Genomic DNA, 19,250 nt, shown 5'->3' with positions numbered 1-19,250 from the left:
TTTATAACATGCCACACAAAAGGTTAATACACAAGGGCTCATGGAGTTGGGGGTGATATATTGGCATGGATAGAGGATTAGGCAACAGGTGACAGGTAGCAGAGAGTAGGGATAAATGGGGCATTTTCAAGTTGGCAGGCTGTGACTAGTGGAGTGTTGCAAGAATCAGTGCTGGGGCCTCAGTTATTTACAATCTGTGTTAATGACTTAGGCAAAGAGACAGAGAATAATGTATAAATTTGCTGATAATACAATGCTAGGTTGGAATGCAAGCTGTGAGGAGGGTACAAAGTTGCAGAGATATGGAGAGGTTAAGTGAGTGGGCAACAAGGTGACTGATAGAGTATAATGTGGAAAGTGTGAGGTTAGTCTCTTTGGTTGTAAAAAGCAGAACCTTTTTTTTTAAAAAGGTGTGAAACTTGTAAATATTGATGTTCAAAGAGACTTGGGTGTGCTCACACAAGGAAGACAAAAAGTTTGCATGCAATTACAGCAAGCAAATTAGGAAATCAAATGTCATGTTGGCCTTTATTGCAAGGATATTGGAGTACGAGAATAAAGAAATCTTGCTATAATTATACAGTGCTTTGGTGAGACCATATCTGGAGTAGTGTGTGCAATTTTGGTCTCCATTTCTAAGGAAGGATAAACTTGCATTGGAGCACGGTGAATGTTCACTCGATTGGTCTCTGTGATGAGAGGGTTGTCCTACAATGGGAGGCTGAGTAAACTGGGTCTATATTCTCTGGAGTTTAGAAAAATGAGAGGTGATCTCATTGAAACATTCAAGATTATGAAGGGGCTCGACAGGATAGATCCTGAAGCGTTGTTTCCCCTGGCTAGGGAATCTAGAACAAAGAGGCACAGTCTCAGGATAAGGGCCTGATAACTTAGGATTCAGATGAGGAGAAATTCTTACTTAAAGGGTTGTGAATCTTGGGAATTCTCGTCCCCAGAGACTTGTGCATGCACCATCGAATATATTTAAGGCTGCAATAGACAGGCCTTTGATCTCTCAGGGAATCAAGGTATATGGGGAATAGGCAGGAAAGTGGAGTTGAAGCCCAAGCTCAGCCATTAGCTGAATTTAAGGCGATTAATCCGCCACTTAGTTTGTAGAGGGGACACTCCTTGGTAATGTGCAGCATTGTTTGTGTTGCTTCGCTGCACTCCCTCTATGGCAAGTACATCTTTCCTTAGGTAAGGAGACCAAAACTGCATTCAATACTCCAGGTGCGGTCTCACCAAGGCTCTATATAATTGCAGTAAGACATCTTTACTCCTGTACTCAAATCTTCTTGTAATAAAGGCCAACATACCATTTGCCTTCTTAATTGCTTGCTGTACCTGAATGTTAGCTTTCAGTGGCTCATGAACAAGGACACCCAAATCCCTTTGAAGTTCAACACTTCCCAACCTCCCACCATTTAAGAAATGCTCTGTATTTCCTATCAAAATGGATAACATAACATTTCGCCACATTGTATTCCATCTGCCAAATTTTTGACCACTCGCTCAGCCTCTCCGAATTCCCTTGAAGCATCTTTGCATCCTCCTCACAACTCACTTATTTACAAGTTTCCAGATGACACAAAACTATCACATTTAATCACCATGTCCAAACCTTTGATATAGATTATGAATAGCTGGGGCCCAAGCACTGATCCTAGCGGTACCCTATTAGTCCCAGCCTGCCAACCTGAAAATGGCCCATTTATCCTCATTCTCTGTTTTCTGTCTGTAACCAGTTCTCAATCCATACCAGTATATTACCCCCAATCCCATGTTCTCTAATTTTGTTTACTAGCCTCTTGTGTGGGACCTCAGCAAAAACTTTCCGAAAATCTAAATATACCACCCCCACCAGTTCCCCTTATCTACTTTGCGAATTACATCCTCAAAAAACTCCAACAGGTTTGTTAAACATGGTTTCCTTTTCATAAATCCACGTTGACTCTGCCTAACCCTGCCACTATTTCTAAGTGTCCTGTTATCACACCCTTTATTATAGGTTCCAGCATTTTCCCTACTACTGACGTTGGGCTAACAAGTCTGTAGTTCCCTGTTTGCTCTTTCCCTCCTTTCTTAAATAGTGGGGCTATATTTTAGGGTTACACCTTCCAATCTGAAGGAACTATTCCAGTCGATAGAATTTTGAAAGATGACCACCAATCAATCTACTGGGCAGAATTTTCTGCCTGTCTGGCAGGCGGGCCCGTCCCAATCTCCGGCGGGCGGGGAGCCGAACCCCACCAGCGAAGCGGGCCGTGCCGCCATTTTACATGGGTGGGCCAATTAAGGCGGAAAGCGTCATGCGCTTCCTCTGCAGGCGGGGGGGGAATTCCCTAGAAGCAAGAGTGCTTGCGTACGAAAGAGTACACATCTACCTGAGGCTAAGTGCAGCCTCAGGGAGATCGCTGCCACTTTGAAAAATATTAATAGGAAAAAAAGTTCCCTAACATGTCCCCCTCATGTGACAACGTCACATGAGATGGGACATGTTCATAATTTACAGAATAACTTTATTAAAATTTTTAAAACCCTGCATGAAACCTCATCCCGCCGCTGGATAAGGTTTCATGTTTTCTCTATTTGCCGCCGGGGCTCCTGGCCTGCCCGTCAACCTTAAGATTGGACGGGCAGGTCCTTTAATTTTTTTAAATGATCCTGTCAATGTCCGTTTCTCCCCCCTCCCTTTTTTTTCAATAATTTATATAGATTCTTCTTTTCCCACCAATTTCCATTATTTTTAAATCTAAAACTAAAACTTTGTTAGTCTTTCCACCCCACCCCCACTAGAGCTGTACCTTGCGTATCCTGCCTTCCATTCTTAATTAGCACTTTTCTTAGATAATATCACCACCTTCAACACCTCTTTGATCCTTTTGTCTGTGACATCTTTTGATTATCTGCTCCTATCACTGCTTGCTTATCCCCACAATCACCACACCCTCAACTTCTCTCTCCCCCCGCCCCCCCTACCTTAGACCAGTTTATATTTCACCTCTCTCCTAACTATACTCAGTTCTGCCGAAGGGTCATGAGGACTCGAAACGTTAACTGATTTCTTCTCCGCCGATGCTGCCAGACCTGCTGAGTTTTTCCAGGTAATTCTGTTTTTGTTTTGGATTTCCAGCATCCGCAGTAGCTTTTAGCTTTTTGTTTTTATCTCTGTCAATGGCCTTAATTGGCCATTGACAGGTCGGCGGGCCCGCAGCTGAATTTGCTGCGCCCCCGCCTTCCTGAAAATTTAAATGGGGCGGGATGACGTCGGGGGTTCCGCCCGCTACTTGCCGATGGCAAAATTCTGCCCACTATCTCTGCAGCCACCTCTTTCAACACTCTGGAATGTAGATCATCAAGTCCAGGACATTATCTACTTTACAGTCCCAGTAATTTTTCTAGTACTATTTTTTAACCTCATTGTTTATACTAGTCCCTTGATTCTCCATTATTTCTGGGAGGTTTTTATGATGTCCGTGATGACAGACACAAAGTATTTGTTTAGTTTCTCTGCCATTTCCTTCTTCCCCATTATAAATTCTCCTGACACCGCTTGTAATGAAGCCACACTTATTTTTGCTGATCTTTTTTCTTTTTACATACCAATAGAAGCTTTTACAGTCTGTTTTTATGTTTCGCGCTAGCTCACTCATATTCTATTTTCCCTTAATCGTTTTCTTGGTTCTTTGCAGAATTCTAAAATGCTCCCAATTCCCAGGCTTACCATTTTTCTTGGCAACTTTATACGCCTCTTCCTTTGATCTAATGCAATCCTTGATTTCTTTAATTAGCTATGGTTGGAACACTTTCCTTGCTGGGTTTTTGTGCATTAAAGAAGTGTATTTTTGTTGTAAACTGTGTATCAATTCTTATCGCCTCTCTACCATCATATCTTTTAACATAGCTTCCCAATCCACCATAGCCAATTTGCCCCTCATGCCTTCATAGTTTCTTTTGTTTAGATTTAAGACCCTAGTCTAAGTTTGAAAGTGACGTAGTTCACAATGTAAAAATGTAAATTATGTTCCATCTTTCCTAAAGGCTCCTTTATAAGATTATTAATTAGCACATTTTCATTGCACAATTTAAATAGCCTGTTTCCTAATTAGTTCTGCAATGTACTGCGCTAGAAATCCACCTTGCATACATTCCAAGAATTTGTCCACCACAATATTAGTACTAATTAGATTTACCCAATCTATATGTAGATTGAAATCCTTATGATTGCTGTATTACCCTTGTTACACACACCTCTAATTTCCTGATTTATACTGTGATTTACATTGCCACTGCTGTTTGGCAGCTTATAAACAACTCCCATCAATGTTTTCTGCCTCCTGCTGTTTCTTATTTCCACCCAAACTGAATCTATATCTTGATCTTTAGAATTAAGGTAATCTCTCACTGCAGTACTAATGCGCTCTTAACATAGAAACATAGAAAATAGGAGTAGGCCATTCGGCCCTTCGCACCTGCTCCGCCATTCATTATAATCATGGCTGATCATCCAATTCAATAGCCTGTTCCCGCTTTCTCCCCATATCCTTTGATCCCTTTCGCCCCTAGAGCTATAACTAACTCCTTCTTGAAAACATAAAAAGTAATTAAGGCCAAAACATTGTGTGGTAGTGAATTCCACAGGCTCACCACTCTCTGGGTGAAGAAATTTCTCCTCATCTCAGTCCTAAATGGTCTAACCCGTGGCCTCAGACTGTGACCCCTGGTTCTGGACTCCCCCACCATTGGGAACATCCTTCCTGCATCTACCCTGTCTAGTCCTGTTAGAATTTTATACATTTCTATGAGATTCCCCCCTCATTCTTCCAAACTCCAGCGAATATAATCCTAACTGACTCAATCTCTCCTCATATGTCAGTCCCACCATCCCAGGAATCAGTCTGGTAAACCTTTGTTGCACTCCCTCTACAGCAAGAACATCCTTCCTCAGATAAGGTGACCAAAACTGCACACAATATTCCAGGTGTGGTCTCACCAAGGCCCTGTATAATTGCAGTGAGGCATCCCTGCTCCTGTACTCAAATCCTCTCGCTATAAGGCCAACATACCATTTGCCTTCTTTACCGCCTGCTGCACCTGCATGCTTACCTTCAGCAACTGGTGTACAGGGACACCCATGTCTTGTTGCCCATTCCTCTCTCTCGATTTATAGCCATTCAGATAATCTGCCTTCCTGTTTTTGCTACCAAAGTGGATAACCTCACATTTATCCACATTATACTGCATCTGCCATGCATTTGCCCACTCACTCAGCTTGTCCAAATCACATTGAAGCATCTTTGCATCCTCCCACCCAGCTTTGTGTCATCTGCAAATTTGAAGATATCACAATTAGTTCCCTCATCTAAATCATTAATATATATTGTGAATAGCTGGGGTCCCAGCACCGATCCCTGCGGTACCTCACTAGTCACTGCCTGCCATTCGGAAAAAGACCCATTAATTCCTACTCTTTGTTTCCTGTTTGCCAACCAGTTTTCTATCCATCTCAATGCACTACCCCCAATCCCATGCGCTTTAATTTTACACACTAATCTCTTATGTGGGACTTTGTTGAAAGCCTTCTGAAAGTCCAAATAAACCACATCCACTGGCTTCCTCTCATCAACTCTACTAGTTACATCCTCGAAAAATTCCAGTAGATTCGTCAAGCATGATTTCCCTTTCATAAATCCATGCTGACTCTGTCCGATTCTGCCACTGTTTTCCAAGCGCTCAGCTATCAAATCTTTTATAATGGACTCTAGAATTTTCCCCACTACCGACGTCAGGCTGACTGGTCTATAATTCCCTGTTTTCTCTCTACCTCCCTTTTTAAATAGAGCTACCCTCCAATCTGTAGGAACTGTTCCAGAGTCTATAGAATCTCGGAAGATGACCACCAATGCAGCCACTATTCCTAGGGCCACTTCCTTAAGCACTCTGGGATGTAGATTATCAGGCCCTGGGGGTTTATAGGTCTTTAATCCCATCAATTTCTCCAACACCATTTCCCTACTAATACTGATTTCTTTCAGTTCCTCCCTCTCACTAAAACCAGTGTTCCCCAACATTTCTGGTATGTTATTCGTGTCCTCCTTTGTGAAGACAGAACCAAAGTATGTATTTAGTAGGTCAGCTATTTCTTTGTTCCCCACTATAAATTCCCCTGTTTCTGACTGTAAGGGACCTACATTTGTCTTCACCAATCTTTTTCTCTTCACATACCCAGAGAAACTTTTACAGTCAGTTTTTATGTTCCCTGCAAGCTTACTCTCGTACTCTATTTTCCTCTTCTTAATCAATCTCTTGGTCCTGCTTTGCTGAATTCTAAAGTGCTCCCAATCCTCAGGTCTGTTGTTTTTTCTGGCCAATTTGTGTGCCTCTTCCTTGGATCTAATACTATCTCCAATTTCCCTTGTAAGCCATGGGTTGGCCACCTTTCCTATTTCACTTTTGCACCAGACAGGAATAAACAATTGTTGCAGTTCACCCATGCGCTCTTTGAACGTTTGCCATTGCATATCCACCGTCATCCCTTTAAGTAACGTTTCCCAATCCATCATAGCCAACTCGCACCTCGTACCATCATAGTTTCCTTTATTAAGATTTAGAACCCTAGTCTCAGAATCAACTACGTCACTCTCCATCTTGATGAAGAATTCTATCATATTATGGTCGCTCACCCCCAAGGAGCCTCGCACAACTAGATTGCCAATTATTCCTTTCTCATTACACAATACCCAGTCTAGGATGGCCTGTTCTCTAGTTGGTTCCTCAACGTATTGGTCCAGAAAACCATCCCGTATGCACTCCAGGAATTCCTCCTCTACGGTATTGTTACTAATTTGATTTGCCCAATCTATATGCAGATTAAAGTCACCCATAATTACAGATGTTCCTTTATTGCATGCGTCTCTAATTTCCTGTTTAATGCCATTCCCAACATCACCACTATAGTTTGGGGATCTATATACAACCCCCACTAACGTTTTTTTCCCCTTAGTGTTTCTCAGCTCTACCCATACAGATTCCACATCGTCAGAGCTAATATCTTTCCTCACTATTGCGTCAATTTCCTCTTTAACCAGCAATGCAACTCCACCGCCTTTTCCTTTTTGTCTGTCCTTCCTAAATACTGAATACCCCTGGATGTTCAGTTCCTATCCCTGGTCACCCTGCAGCCATGTCTCTATAATCCCGACTATATCATAGCTGTTTACATCTATTTGCACAGTTAATTCATCCACTTTATTGCGAATGCTCCTCGCATTAAGGCACAAACCCTTAAGGCTTGTCTTTTTAACATTACTTGTCCCGTTCCCACTATTTTTCACTGAGGCTTTGTTTGATTCTTGCCCTTGATTTCTCTGCCAATCACTTTTCTTATTCCCCTTTCTGTCGTTTGTTCTTGTCCTTGATTCCCCCTCCTCTGACTCCTTGCATCGGTTCCCATCCCCCTGCCATTTTAGTTTAAACCCTCCCCAACCACTCTAGCAAATATTCCCCCTAGGACATCAGTCCCGGTCCTGCCCAGGTGCAACCCATCCAGTTTGTACTGGTCCCACCTCCCCCAGATGTCCCAATGTCCCAGGAATCTGAAACCCTCCCCTTCACACCATCTCTTCAGCCACGTATTCATCCGATATACCCTGCTATTTCTACTCTGACTAGCACGTGGCACTGGTAGTAATCCTGAGATCACTACCTTTGAGGTCCTACTTTTCAACTTATTTCCTAACTCCCTACATTCTGCTTTTAGGACCTCAATCCCTTTTTTTAACCTATGTCATTTGTACCAATGTGTACCATGACCACTGGCTATTCAGAGTTAAGATTAAGATTTCAATAAGATTTTAATTCAAGGACAGAAACATTTTTCAAGCCAGACTTTTGTAGGGAACTGTACACTTACTGTTTCCAGCTGTTTCAGTGCTTTAGAATGTTCACCATTTGTCAGGGAATCCAGTAAATTATCAACCATGTTCACACTGTAGTCTTCATTGCTTGCTAAGAACTGCTGAACACTGGGAACAAATATTGTGAGATGCTTTGATTTTTGGCTGCCTTATTCATAGGTAATTTTATCTAGTTACTTGTTCCCACAAATATTAAATTAATTGAATTACAAACAGGTTTAACCGCAAAGTCCGATGATAAGGTTCCTGCAATGGCTTTTTTTCCCCCCCAAAAGGCCACTTCATTGCATCAACTTTCCTAGCTTTGAAAGTAAAGAGAGAGTTCTAATGTCATACCATCTGAAGTGTACTTGTTAGCAATAGGATAAATGCCATCTGGCTATGTCTCAGTAACATCACGCTCTTTTCTATTTAAAATATTTACCTAAAGTAGACGCAGCAGGAAACTAATTATGGGAAACAGTAACATTTAGTCTTGCATTTAGAAACTGCCTGGAATTTATTCATAATCAGATAACTATTCTGTACTGCCAACTGTGAAATCCATTTTAATTAATGTATAATACATTAGAACATAACTGTCAAGACTGACACGATTGCTCTGATGCCCACCCACAAGTGCTGGGGTATAAATGCCAGTTTTCACTTGGTTTCTTTAAAGTTTCAGGGTTGGTACTCACCTGAAGGACCCAGAGAGACTTGACTCATCACTGTATGTTGAATACACCAGGTCAGAATCCTCTTTGCTGAGATTAGCACAAGTAGAATCATAAACTGGAGCGTAAGAACTGAATGGCCCATAATTCAAGTACGTCACTGCAGCAAAATAAAACACAGTGAAAGGAAAGAACCGTTTGCTCGCGCCGAAAACCTCCGCACCAAAGCAGAAGTCAGGTTCATGTGAATGGCCCCCAGTCTAACGGCTGAATGTCTTATTTACCGTGAAACATTTAACTCTTCTGTAATTTTTTAAAGAAATACTTTACAAATGAATGATCTAGCTTAAAAATTAAAATCATTTCCCAAGGAAGTGCAATGGCAATCATATCCACATGTTAAGTGTAGGCATCATAGAACTGCCTGTTGCTCTCTGTGCCATCCTCAGACTTGCAGAGGCTCTGCAAAACTGCTAAAAAAAAAAAAAATAGCTGTCGGCTACCCAACTCTCATGGAACCAATACATTTGCAGCACTAACCTGGAATTACTTTATTACGTTTGTCCTCTTTAAATCCTTGAAGGGTATTGATTCCAGACTGTAATCTGCCAGTCATCATACCGAGCTTCACTGGACAGTAATTTGGGTCTGCAATAAAGCAATAGCACATTTTACAAACACTGCACCAAGTGGACAAAAAAAAAGACACACACATGATCAAATTAAGTAAAGTGACAATGATGGATAGGGATTTGAGTGGAACAGTGCATAGTAAAATAGCCCTCTCACTTTTAGGACTTGTTTTTGAATACATCCAAAACAGAATAGAATAAAAGTCTAATTTGGCTAATGGTTTGAGGGGTATTAGCAGATTCTGCAGTTTCAGCCCAACTCCCAGTAAGTTCAAGTCCACAGCAGAAAAATGCTCACAACTCCACATTAAGTTGCCAGCTCCACTGACACGTCACCATGTGGTCGGTGTGCCAAAACCAAAATGTCAATGTGCAGCAGTTGGGAATGCTCCTCTAAGGCTCGAGCCAAGAGAAAATGCTGACTATAAACAACATCCAACCCATGTTGCATGAGGCTGGAAGGGATTAATTCCAATAACCAGCATAAAAAATAAGGAAAAATACTGGACTCTCTAGGACAACTATTCCTTACCAACACCTAACATAGATAAACCCATGAATGAGCAACTGGTTGTAAAGGGCAAAAAGAGCCTGATGCACTAGGCCCGAAGATGCAATCCAGAGTATTAAAGTATGTGTCACACACATTTAATTTACGTTACAAATCTTCCTACTGCAGTCAGACTGATGAGTTCATGAAATCTTCTGACACAATGCGACTGCCTTTCACATCATTCTCTTACCTCCCAAGTCAGGTTCCACTGGGTTGAGAATTCCAAGGGTAGTGGTGCCATCAACTTTTCTTCTCTGGAATTCAAACTACAAATAAAAATTTAAAATGGGGAGAATGTTAAGACCTGTAAATATTTTCCCCCTCTTCTTTTTCCTCCTATGCTGGAGGGAGGGCTATCCTTCCAAAGGTACTGGAAACGGACAGGAACCTTACCTGTGCTTCGGTATGTCAGTAGTTGCTATTAATGGAAAGCCACCTTTTTATTTAAGCGAAAGACTAAAGAAACACTTAAGCAGCACAAAAATCCAGCACGTTGGCACGTCATTTTTTTTTTAAAAAAAAGGAAACAGCATTTACCTTGCTGTCTATTTTACGCCGAGTGAGTTTTCCAAAAGATTCCTCGATAACACGATCGACCTTTTCCAATTCTCTGTCAATCACACGGTTGGTACTGCTGGCTGCATCCTCACCAAAATCCTTTTCCAACCTGTGTGAACCATCTCCATCATAAAATAATCATTGATTACGCAATCCATTCACCATCTCCTTAGCATTACGGAGATACAACCCCATATTTAACTTTGATTTGTATTAAAAATTAAAATGGACAACTATTATACCCTCAGACTTCTAATAATAGTAATTCACCCATGATAAAAAGGAGAAATGTGCTACTGCTCTAATAGTTTTTAATATTTACTATTTTTAATGTTTTAATATGTTAATTTTTAGGCATTAAACCACGGCTTCATCTGCTGGATTTAAAAGATCCCATGGCACTGTTTCAAAGAGTTATCCCCAATGCCATGGCCAATCTATATCCCTCAGTCAACAGCATCAAAATAGTTTATTTGGTCACTGTTGTTTGTGGGAGTTTGCTGTATGCAAATTAGCTGCCATGCTACCTTACAACAGTGACTACACAAATGTCCTCCACTGGCTGTAAAGCAATTGTGGTGGCCTATGGTTGCGTAAGTCGCTATATAAATGCAAGTCTTTTTCTAATTTTATGTAAGAAAAAAATTATGGTTTGAACGCTTCCCTCAGGCATTAAATAACATTTGGTACAAGTTAAAATTAAGATTTACAATAATCATTGATGCATACATGCTTTCCATCAGCCTTCCTTCTCTAACTTGTCCTCTGATTCATTTCTCCTCACCTTAAATACTGTGATACAGTTTCACAGATACTGGTAACTCAACCAGTATGTCACCCAAGCTGCCAGGTATTAAATACGAACCTAGGCAGTGAGTGTACTCAGCCTAATTTACCATGGGGAATGCAACAATTAATCTCCATTAATCCTTTGCCACATGAGTGGCACGCTCAAGCAGCTGTTTATCATCCAAAAAAGCTGAATATGGATTGCAAGTGCCAGTGTGGTCAGTACATCAGATTTTAAACTCGCTAATTTCCGTAGAAGTACTGGTGCAGTGTTACTGGAACAAAGATGCACTGGAAGTTTGTGCTAACGTACTTGCATCAAATTGCACCTTCTCACAAACCATCAGTAATTGCCTAATGAAAGGCTTCAAAGGAATACTTCTCTTGTTAAAGATGTGAAACGTTTTCAATGTGAAGACGCTTATTGTTTGAAAACTCAGCTCTTTCCCCAACAGTAATGTTCAATTCCTTACCACTCAAACCAGCAGAACGGGAAAGTTTGTCACCATGATAAAGGTTTCATGTAAGAAGTAAAAGTAATGAGCCGTTTTCACGACACTGTACCTTTGGTTTTCACTCTTCTGATCAGCTGATCTCTCCCCTTCATCAGTTTGCACTGGTTCCCATCTGGAATCCACCTCATCTTTCCTGCGTTCCCCATTGCAGTCTCCTGTTCTTAGCTTCTCCCCCTGCTTATGGGATTTCTCCAGATCCTGCATGAAATCTATACTCTGCTTCAGACTCTGGATTTTCTCCTAAGAAAACAATCACACACTGAATGAGTCCTCTGCACAGAATACTCAGTGCCACCATCAAATGGCTGCAGATGAAGAATTAATTATGTCAGTGAGGGTTGAGTACTACTTTTGGATCTATTCTGGTGCCAGTAAAACGTATTTAACTTTGACATGTGTTTAAAATGTACTCACAAGGATCATAAATGTTTTATTTTGTACATTTTCCTTGCCTCTGAGCTTTTTGTCAGTGTCTGTATACATCCACAGAATGTAGTTTGGAGGAGCCTAATGCAGAAAAATCTCTAGTACAATTCTATACAGAGTAGTCAAGCCTGACAGCATACCATCTAGTTCAGCTAAAGTGCTCAGCGTGTGTGTGTAAACCTCTGCCAGGCTCGGAAGCTCAGCACTTAAGTCATCAAATAAAAAGTAGTCAAAGTTTCAAAATGCTGTTTACAAGATAAAGTTTCAAAAAGCTGTTAGAGTGAATTAAGGATGTAGCCACATTATGTAAAATGACTTGCTGAAAAGACTGGAGAGCTTTGTCAACTGTAATCAGACAGTACATGATGGTGCACTGCCGAGAGTCAAAGACCTTGGCTTTAGGAGCACATGTCAATTTGATTTTAACTAGTTAAGGCTACAAAGTTCTATTAAAAAAACCCTCAAATTTAAGTTTCACTTCTAGCAAAATTAAAGTGAAACTGGTGATTTCCTTTTAAATGTCACTCAACACAGCAGAGTTAAATTATGCTTCAGGAAGAAGCATCGTTCCTATGACAATGATGTCCTGTTTAACTTTTCAAACAAGATATTCTGCATGCACAAACAATGGTTTCCCTATCTCATTTCTTATCTATGCTTAACAAACTATGAAAAGTGTGCCAAACTTGAAACTTGTTTGGTTTCTACCTGCCCTTCCCCAGACCTCATGTGCTGCGTTTCTCCCCCTGTACTATCACCATGGGTGACCCAGCAATTGAGCCAAGCCCAGTTTCTATTCAAAAACAACTTCCTACTCTACTGGACCCTATGGCATAGTAAATCAGACTGCCCGATACTGCAACCCTCTCCAATATAGAGTCAGAGGTCTACAGCACAGAAAAAGGCCCTTCGGCCCATCGAGTCTACACCAATCAAACAAGTACCTAACTATTCTAATCCCATTTTCCAGCACTAGGCCAATAGCCTTGTATGCCATGGCATCACAAGTGCACATCCAAATACTTCTTAAATGTTATGAGGGTTTCTGCCTCTACCACCCTTTCAGGTAGAGAGTTGTAGATTCCCACCACCCTCTGGGTGAAAAAATTCTTCCTCACATCCCCTCTAAACCTCCTGCCCCTTACCTTAAACCTATGCTCCATGGTTATTGATCCCACTGTCAAGGGGAAAAGTTCCTTCCTCTCTACCCTATCTATCCCCTCATAATTTTATACACCTCAATCATGTCCCCCCTCAATCTCCTCTGTTCCAGGGAAAATAATCCCAGTCTATCCAATCTCTCCTCATAACTAAAACTCTCAGCCCAGGCAACATGCTGGTAAATCTCCTCTGCACTCTCTTTAATACAATCACATCCTTCCTATAATGCGGATTCCCAGAACTGCACGCAATACTCTACAGCAAAGGCCCAATGGAGTAACAGCTTATTGACCATGCTGACAATACTGCATGTTGAGGCCAATGCTATTTCTTACTTGTCCTGAGCATGGAATGGGTATTTTTAGTATTTTACCAGTTATCATTGCCCATCTTATTTTGTTTCCATTCATTTTTTTCTCAAAAGAATCTCCTTTGGTTAACAATATTTTACTTTCCATTAATTATGATGATTCTGGACATAAATGCTGACTTTGGCACTTCAAAATACGTAAATAGCAAACAAATCGCAGTTCTCTCCACCCCCATCCATCCCCTGTAAGAAGATTGTTTACAAAATGAATTTAAACATATATTCAGTGATTTACCTGGCTGAGAATTTTCATCCCAGAGTGCAGCAACTTCCTTGCAGCTTTGTAGTAAATGGTGTCTGGCCTGTTATAGGTCATGGCATTTTCACACATCATTTTAAAATCTCCCTGTAAAATAAAAAGAGGACCTGAAATGAAAATTTTGGTTACAATATTAAAACCTACTGGATTATTCTGCTATCTGCAGTGACCCAATACATATTTTTATATCTCCTGTGACATCACATGTGACAAATTGGATGATATCCTCTTTTACAAAGATCACATGACACCATCTAGTACAGATTGCATTATCTTAAGGTGAAGGAAGCTGTGTTACTTTAAGGACGCAAAGTTTAATTACTGTCGAGTAGACAATGAGTGAGGTTGGAGTTTACTCTTCAAGTTGCAGGTCATTGGCTTTCTTTTTGAGGCGTGTGCGATAAGCTCAATCAGAGATTACAGAAATTCCAAATCAGACTGCCCCTGTTTTTTCAAACTGTACTTGTTATGAAGAGTGGCACAGAAATTTGGGTGAGTCAGTGAAGAATCATGGACAAGAAAAATGTGCTAGATGTGGCGATTTAAATTATTAAAAGTAAAGAATCTCCCACAACACTGCTCAAAGTCAGACAATGTTCTCTTTCATGAGGGTAGAAACACAATACCCTAAGGCTACAAATTCTAATTGGTATTAAGCAACATTGGGTTACTTCATCACACATCAATTAAGAGGCTGGATACTTTGGAGCTGATTTTCTCTTTAGGCAATGGGAGTAGCATTTGGCCATCTGTTATACAGCCTCTCTGATTTTCTTTTCTAAAGAATTCATTACGCATGATGGGCTGTCAATCTGCTACTACCAATATTCCAGTCCTGCTGAAAATGAAAATGACCCCAACTGTAGTTGCAGGAATTTAATTAGATGTATCATTTTCATAAATAAACTTTATGTATGAGCACAATTCCAATCATCATTCCACATACACGCACAATTTAAAAATATGTTTTAATAAGAACATACTTTAGTAAAATATGTTGTATTTACATAGCTTAAACATTAGGTAAGAAAACACTTTGCTGAATTGCTGGGAACAAGTATTATTTTGAGTTTTCTGGAAACTGGTTTATTACTGCAGCATGTACAGTGCAGGCCTATAAAAGTCTTGCATTTATATATCGGCGTATCACATATTTTAGGAATGCCTCAAAGTGCTTTACATACAGTCAATTATCTTTAAGTTCAGTGATTAAAATTCAGTAAAACCAGCTTGGTTAACTCATCCAAAACTATCCTACATCCAGGCTATAATATCAAGATTGTAAAATACCTACTGTGATTTGATGCCATATTAGTGTCTTAGAAGTAATAAGACACAAAATACTAACCCAAGAAAATCCTCCTAAATAGATCTGTCTATAACAAAAGGGGCTATAAAACCTGAACTTTATTTGGGCAATTTGTCACACTTTAGACAAGTTACAGTGCTTGTTATAAAAACAGAAAATGTTGGAAAAACTCAGCAGGTCTGACAGCATCTGTGGAGAGAGAAACAGAGTTAACGTTTCGAGTCCGTATGACTCCTCAGAGCTAAAGAGAAGTAGAACTGTGATGAGATTTATACTGTTTAAGGGGGGTGGAGCATGTGAAGCTGGATAGAAGGTCAGTGATAGGTGGGGGCTAAGGAGAGGTTGACAAAGATGTCATGGACACAAGGCAAAGGGAGTGTTAATGGTAGTGGTAAGGGCTAAAGAAGCTGCTGATAGTGGCCTAAAGGTATGAAAGCAGAATGTGATTATAGCAGAACAAGGGTCAGCATTCTGTGAAAAGAGAACAAGTAACAGATGGCCCTTTTGGGGGTGGAGTGGGGGAAGAGGGCAGTGGTTGGGGAAAAAGGATAGAAAAAGGGGATATAAAGGAGGATAAAACAATGAATAAATGAATAAAAATAAATTTTAAAAAAGGGGTGAAGATGGAGGAGAGACTTCATGGTGTGAAGTTGTTGAACTCAATGTTAAGTCCAGAAGGCTTAAAGTGCCTAGTTGGAAGATGAGGTGCTGTTCCTCCAGTTTGCATTGGGTTTCACTGGAACATTGCAGCAGGCCAAGGATGGACATGTGGGCGTGAGAGCAGGGTGGAGTGTTGAAATAGCAAGCAACAGGAAGGTCTGGGTCATGCTTGCGGACAGACGGAAGGCGTTCCTCAAAGCGGTCACCCAGTCTGCGTTTGGTCTCCCCAATGTAGAGGAAACCGCATTGGGAGCAGCGAATGCAGTAGACCAAATTGAAGGAAGTGCAAGTGAAGCGCTGCTTCCCCTGAAAGGAGTGTTTGCACTCTTGGGCAGTGAGGGGGGAGGAAGTAAAGGGGCAGGTGTTGCACCTTCTGCTATTGCATGGGAAGGTGCCATGGGAAGGAGGTGAGGTGTTGGGGGTGATGGAGGAGTGGATCAGGGTGTCCCAGAGGGAACGGTCCCTACCGAATGCTGACGAGGTGGGGAGAGGGGTGCGATGGAATGATATGATTGGTGGTGACATCATGCTGGAGTTGTCAGAAATGGTGGAGCATGACCCTTTGAATGTGGAGGCTGGTGGATGAGGACAAGAGGTACCCTAGCATGGCTCTGGGAGGGAGGCGAAGGGGTGAGGGCAGAGGTGCAGGAGATGGGTTGCACATTGTTGAGGGCCCTGTCAACCACAGTGGGCAGGAAACCTCAGTTAAGGAAGAAGGAAGACATGTCAGTAGCGCTGTTTTGGAAAGTGGCATCTTCAGAACTGACGTGATGGAGGCAGAGGAACTGAGAGAATGGGGTGGAGTCCTTACAGGAAGCAGGGTGTGAGGAGCTGTAGTCGAGGTAGCTGTGGGAGTCGGTAGGCTTGTAATAAATATCGGTGGACAGTCTATCACCAGAAATGGAAACAAATAGAGGTTAAGGAAGGGAAGGGAAGTGTTGAAGATGGACCATATGAAGCAGTTAGAGGGGTGGAAATTGGAAGCAAAATTGATAAATTTTTCCAGGTTCAGACGAGAGCATGAAGTGGCACTGATACAGTCATTGATGTACCGAAAAAAGAGTTGTGGGAGGGGCATGAGTAGGACTGGGACAAGGAATGTTCCACATACCCGATAAAGAGACAGGCATAACTGCGACCCATACAGGTATCCATTGCCACACCTTTTATTTGGAGAAAATGAGACAAGTTAAAGGAGATGAGGTCAGTGACAGTCCTGGAAACAATGGCTTGATGTTCGGTGGTAGGGTCATGGTCTAGGGGGAGGTAGGAGGAAGTGTCTGAGAGGTGGTGCTCAGCCTCTGTGAGGTAGAGGTCAGTACGCCAGACAACAACAGTACCACCCTTGTCAGCAGGTTTGATAACAAAGTCAGTGTTGGACCTGAGGGAACGGAGTGCAGTAAGTTCAGAAGGAGACAGGTTGGAGTCGGTGAGAGGAGCAGAGAAATTGAGATGGCCAATGTCACGCCGACAGTTCTCAATGAAAAGATCAAGAGCAGGTAAGAGGCCAGAGGGAGGGGTCCATGTGGAGGGAGAATTCTGGAAGCGGGTGAAAGGATCCGTTGAACGGGGGGAGGACTCCTGCCCAAAGAAGTGAGCACGGAGATGAAGGCGGCGGAAGAAGAGTTCAGCATCATGCCGAGACCAAAATTCATCGAGATGAGGGCATAAGGGGATGAAACAGAGTCCTTTACTAAGTACAGAACATTCAGTACAGTATAGATCATGTCAGCCTGTTCCTGCTCCACGGAACTCATTTCTTCCTATCTTGACTCCATTCTCTCTCCCCTTGTCCAGTCTCCAGAAGGTGCAACACCTGCCCCTTTACCACTTCCCTCCTCACTGTCCAAGAGCCCAAACGCTCCATTCAGGGGAAGCAGCGCTTCACTTGTACCTCCTTCAATTTGGTCTATTGCATTCGCAGCTCCCAATGCGGTTTCCTTTACATTGGAGAGACCAGATGCAGACTGGGTGACTGCTTTGTGGAACACCTTTGGTCTGTCCACAAGCATGACCCACACCTTCCTGTCGCTTGTCATTTCAACACACCACCCTGCTCTCATCCCACATGTCCTTCCTTGGCCTGCTGCAATGTTCCAGTGAAGCTCAACGCAAACTGGAGGAACAGCACCTCATCTTCCAATTAGGCACTTTACAGCCTTCCAGACTTAACATTGAGTTCAACAACTTCAGACCATGAACTCTCTCCTCTATATTGGTGGACTCCCAGCACCTCAACTCAGAATCACTCTTCACCTGTAAGCTATGGAGCAAGCCTTGACTTAGTGGTAGCATTCTTCTCTGTGTTAACAGATGCTGGTTATGAACGTCTCGGAACTCTGGGTTGCCATCCAGCAGGATACTTGCATTCAGTGGGTGTGCATGACTGGCCCACCACCAACCCCTCCAACCCAGTTATTATATGGGTCATGAGAGCCCCCAAAACCCTCCCACTGTATAGGACTGGCCACCCTGTTTGCTGCTAACAAGGTGTGTTCATGTTATGGCCTATTACGGCCACAAATCAGACGGCAAGGGCAGAATTTTCCTTTGGGGGGGGTTTCCTTTGTGGGGGTGGGGGGGGGGGGGAGAGGAGTGGGCCAACGCTGCCATTTTATGCGGGCAGGGGCCAATTAAGGCCCCCCCAGCTTATTTCAGTGTGCAGGCAGCGGCAGGCGTGCTCAGACCGCCGGGTCCAATGGCGACTCAGCAGGCTGTTTAAAAGAATACCTGGCAGCCTCCTGTAGGCTGGTGACAATGGCCAATTCGAGGGCGCACCACAGGGGTCAGCTGAGCAGGGCAGGGGAGCAGGCCAGGCTGCAAGGGCTGCCACAGGAGCAGGGCAGGCTGCAGGGTAGGCCAACCGGTTTGGGGGGGGGGGGGGGGGGGCGCCAATGCGCCCCTCACTTTTCAGATGACTGCCTTGCTGCCCTCCTCGAGGAGGTGGCAGCACGGCGGGAGGTGCTGATTCCCCAGGATGGGAAGAGGAGGCCCCCCCACATGATGAAGCGTGCCTGGAGGGAGATGGCAGAGGTGGTGAGCTTCCACGACGTGGTGCAGCGCACCTGGATCCAGTGCCGTAAGCGCTTTAACGATTTGTTGCACTCTGGAAGGGGGGAGTACCAAGTTGGCATTGGGCATTTAACCCAGCAGGTAGCCTTAGCCTTTGAGCACCCCCCCACCGCCAAGTCTTACTGTCGTGACTGCATTGAATCATGTTGGACATTTTTCCTATGCTGGATGGGCAAGTACCCATGCTGAGATCAGCCTGAGTGGTTCATGAGGAATTGAGTTCTCCCCCACACCATGTGTTGCTCTTAGTCACACATGACTAGTCTGGGGGCAACCTGCAGGAGCTGCAGCCAGGAACTCCAGCACATGTCCTATTCAGGATGATGAGATGGTGGAAGGGGACTCTCAAAGTGTCGTGGCCAAGAACCATC

The 19,250-nt window shown here is 42.8% G+C and overlaps 1 protein-coding gene across 2 annotated transcripts in view; it reads right to left on the bottom strand.

Moving 5' to 3' along the window:
* brd7 (bromodomain containing 7) overlaps positions 1–19,250 on the bottom strand; it is a 46,257-nt gene that overhangs the window by 8,033 nt on the left and 18,974 nt on the right. For both annotated transcript variants that reach the window (XM_078544300.1, XM_078544301.1), the window contains exons 6-12: positions 13,815–13,925; positions 11,672–11,862; positions 10,298–10,427; positions 9,951–10,026; positions 9,116–9,223; positions 8,600–8,735; positions 7,916–8,027 (exon numbers count right to left, since the gene is read on the bottom strand). In XM_078544300.1, the coding sequence (XP_078400426.1) occupies positions 7,916–8,027; positions 8,600–8,735; positions 9,116–9,223; positions 9,951–10,026; positions 10,298–10,427; positions 11,672–11,862; positions 13,815–13,925 (864 nt within the window). The remainder of the gene's footprint in view (positions 1–7,915; positions 8,028–8,599; positions 8,736–9,115; positions 9,224–9,950; positions 10,027–10,297; positions 10,428–11,671; positions 11,863–13,814; positions 13,926–19,250) is intronic.

The sequence above is a fragment of the Cetorhinus maximus genome, chromosome 6, assembly GCF_964194155.1.
Source record: "Cetorhinus maximus chromosome 6, sCetMax3.hap1.1, whole genome shotgun sequence".
NCBI lineage: Eukaryota > Metazoa > Chordata > Chondrichthyes > Lamniformes > Cetorhinidae > Cetorhinus > Cetorhinus maximus.
This window is presented reverse-complemented; position numbering and strand designations above follow the sequence as displayed.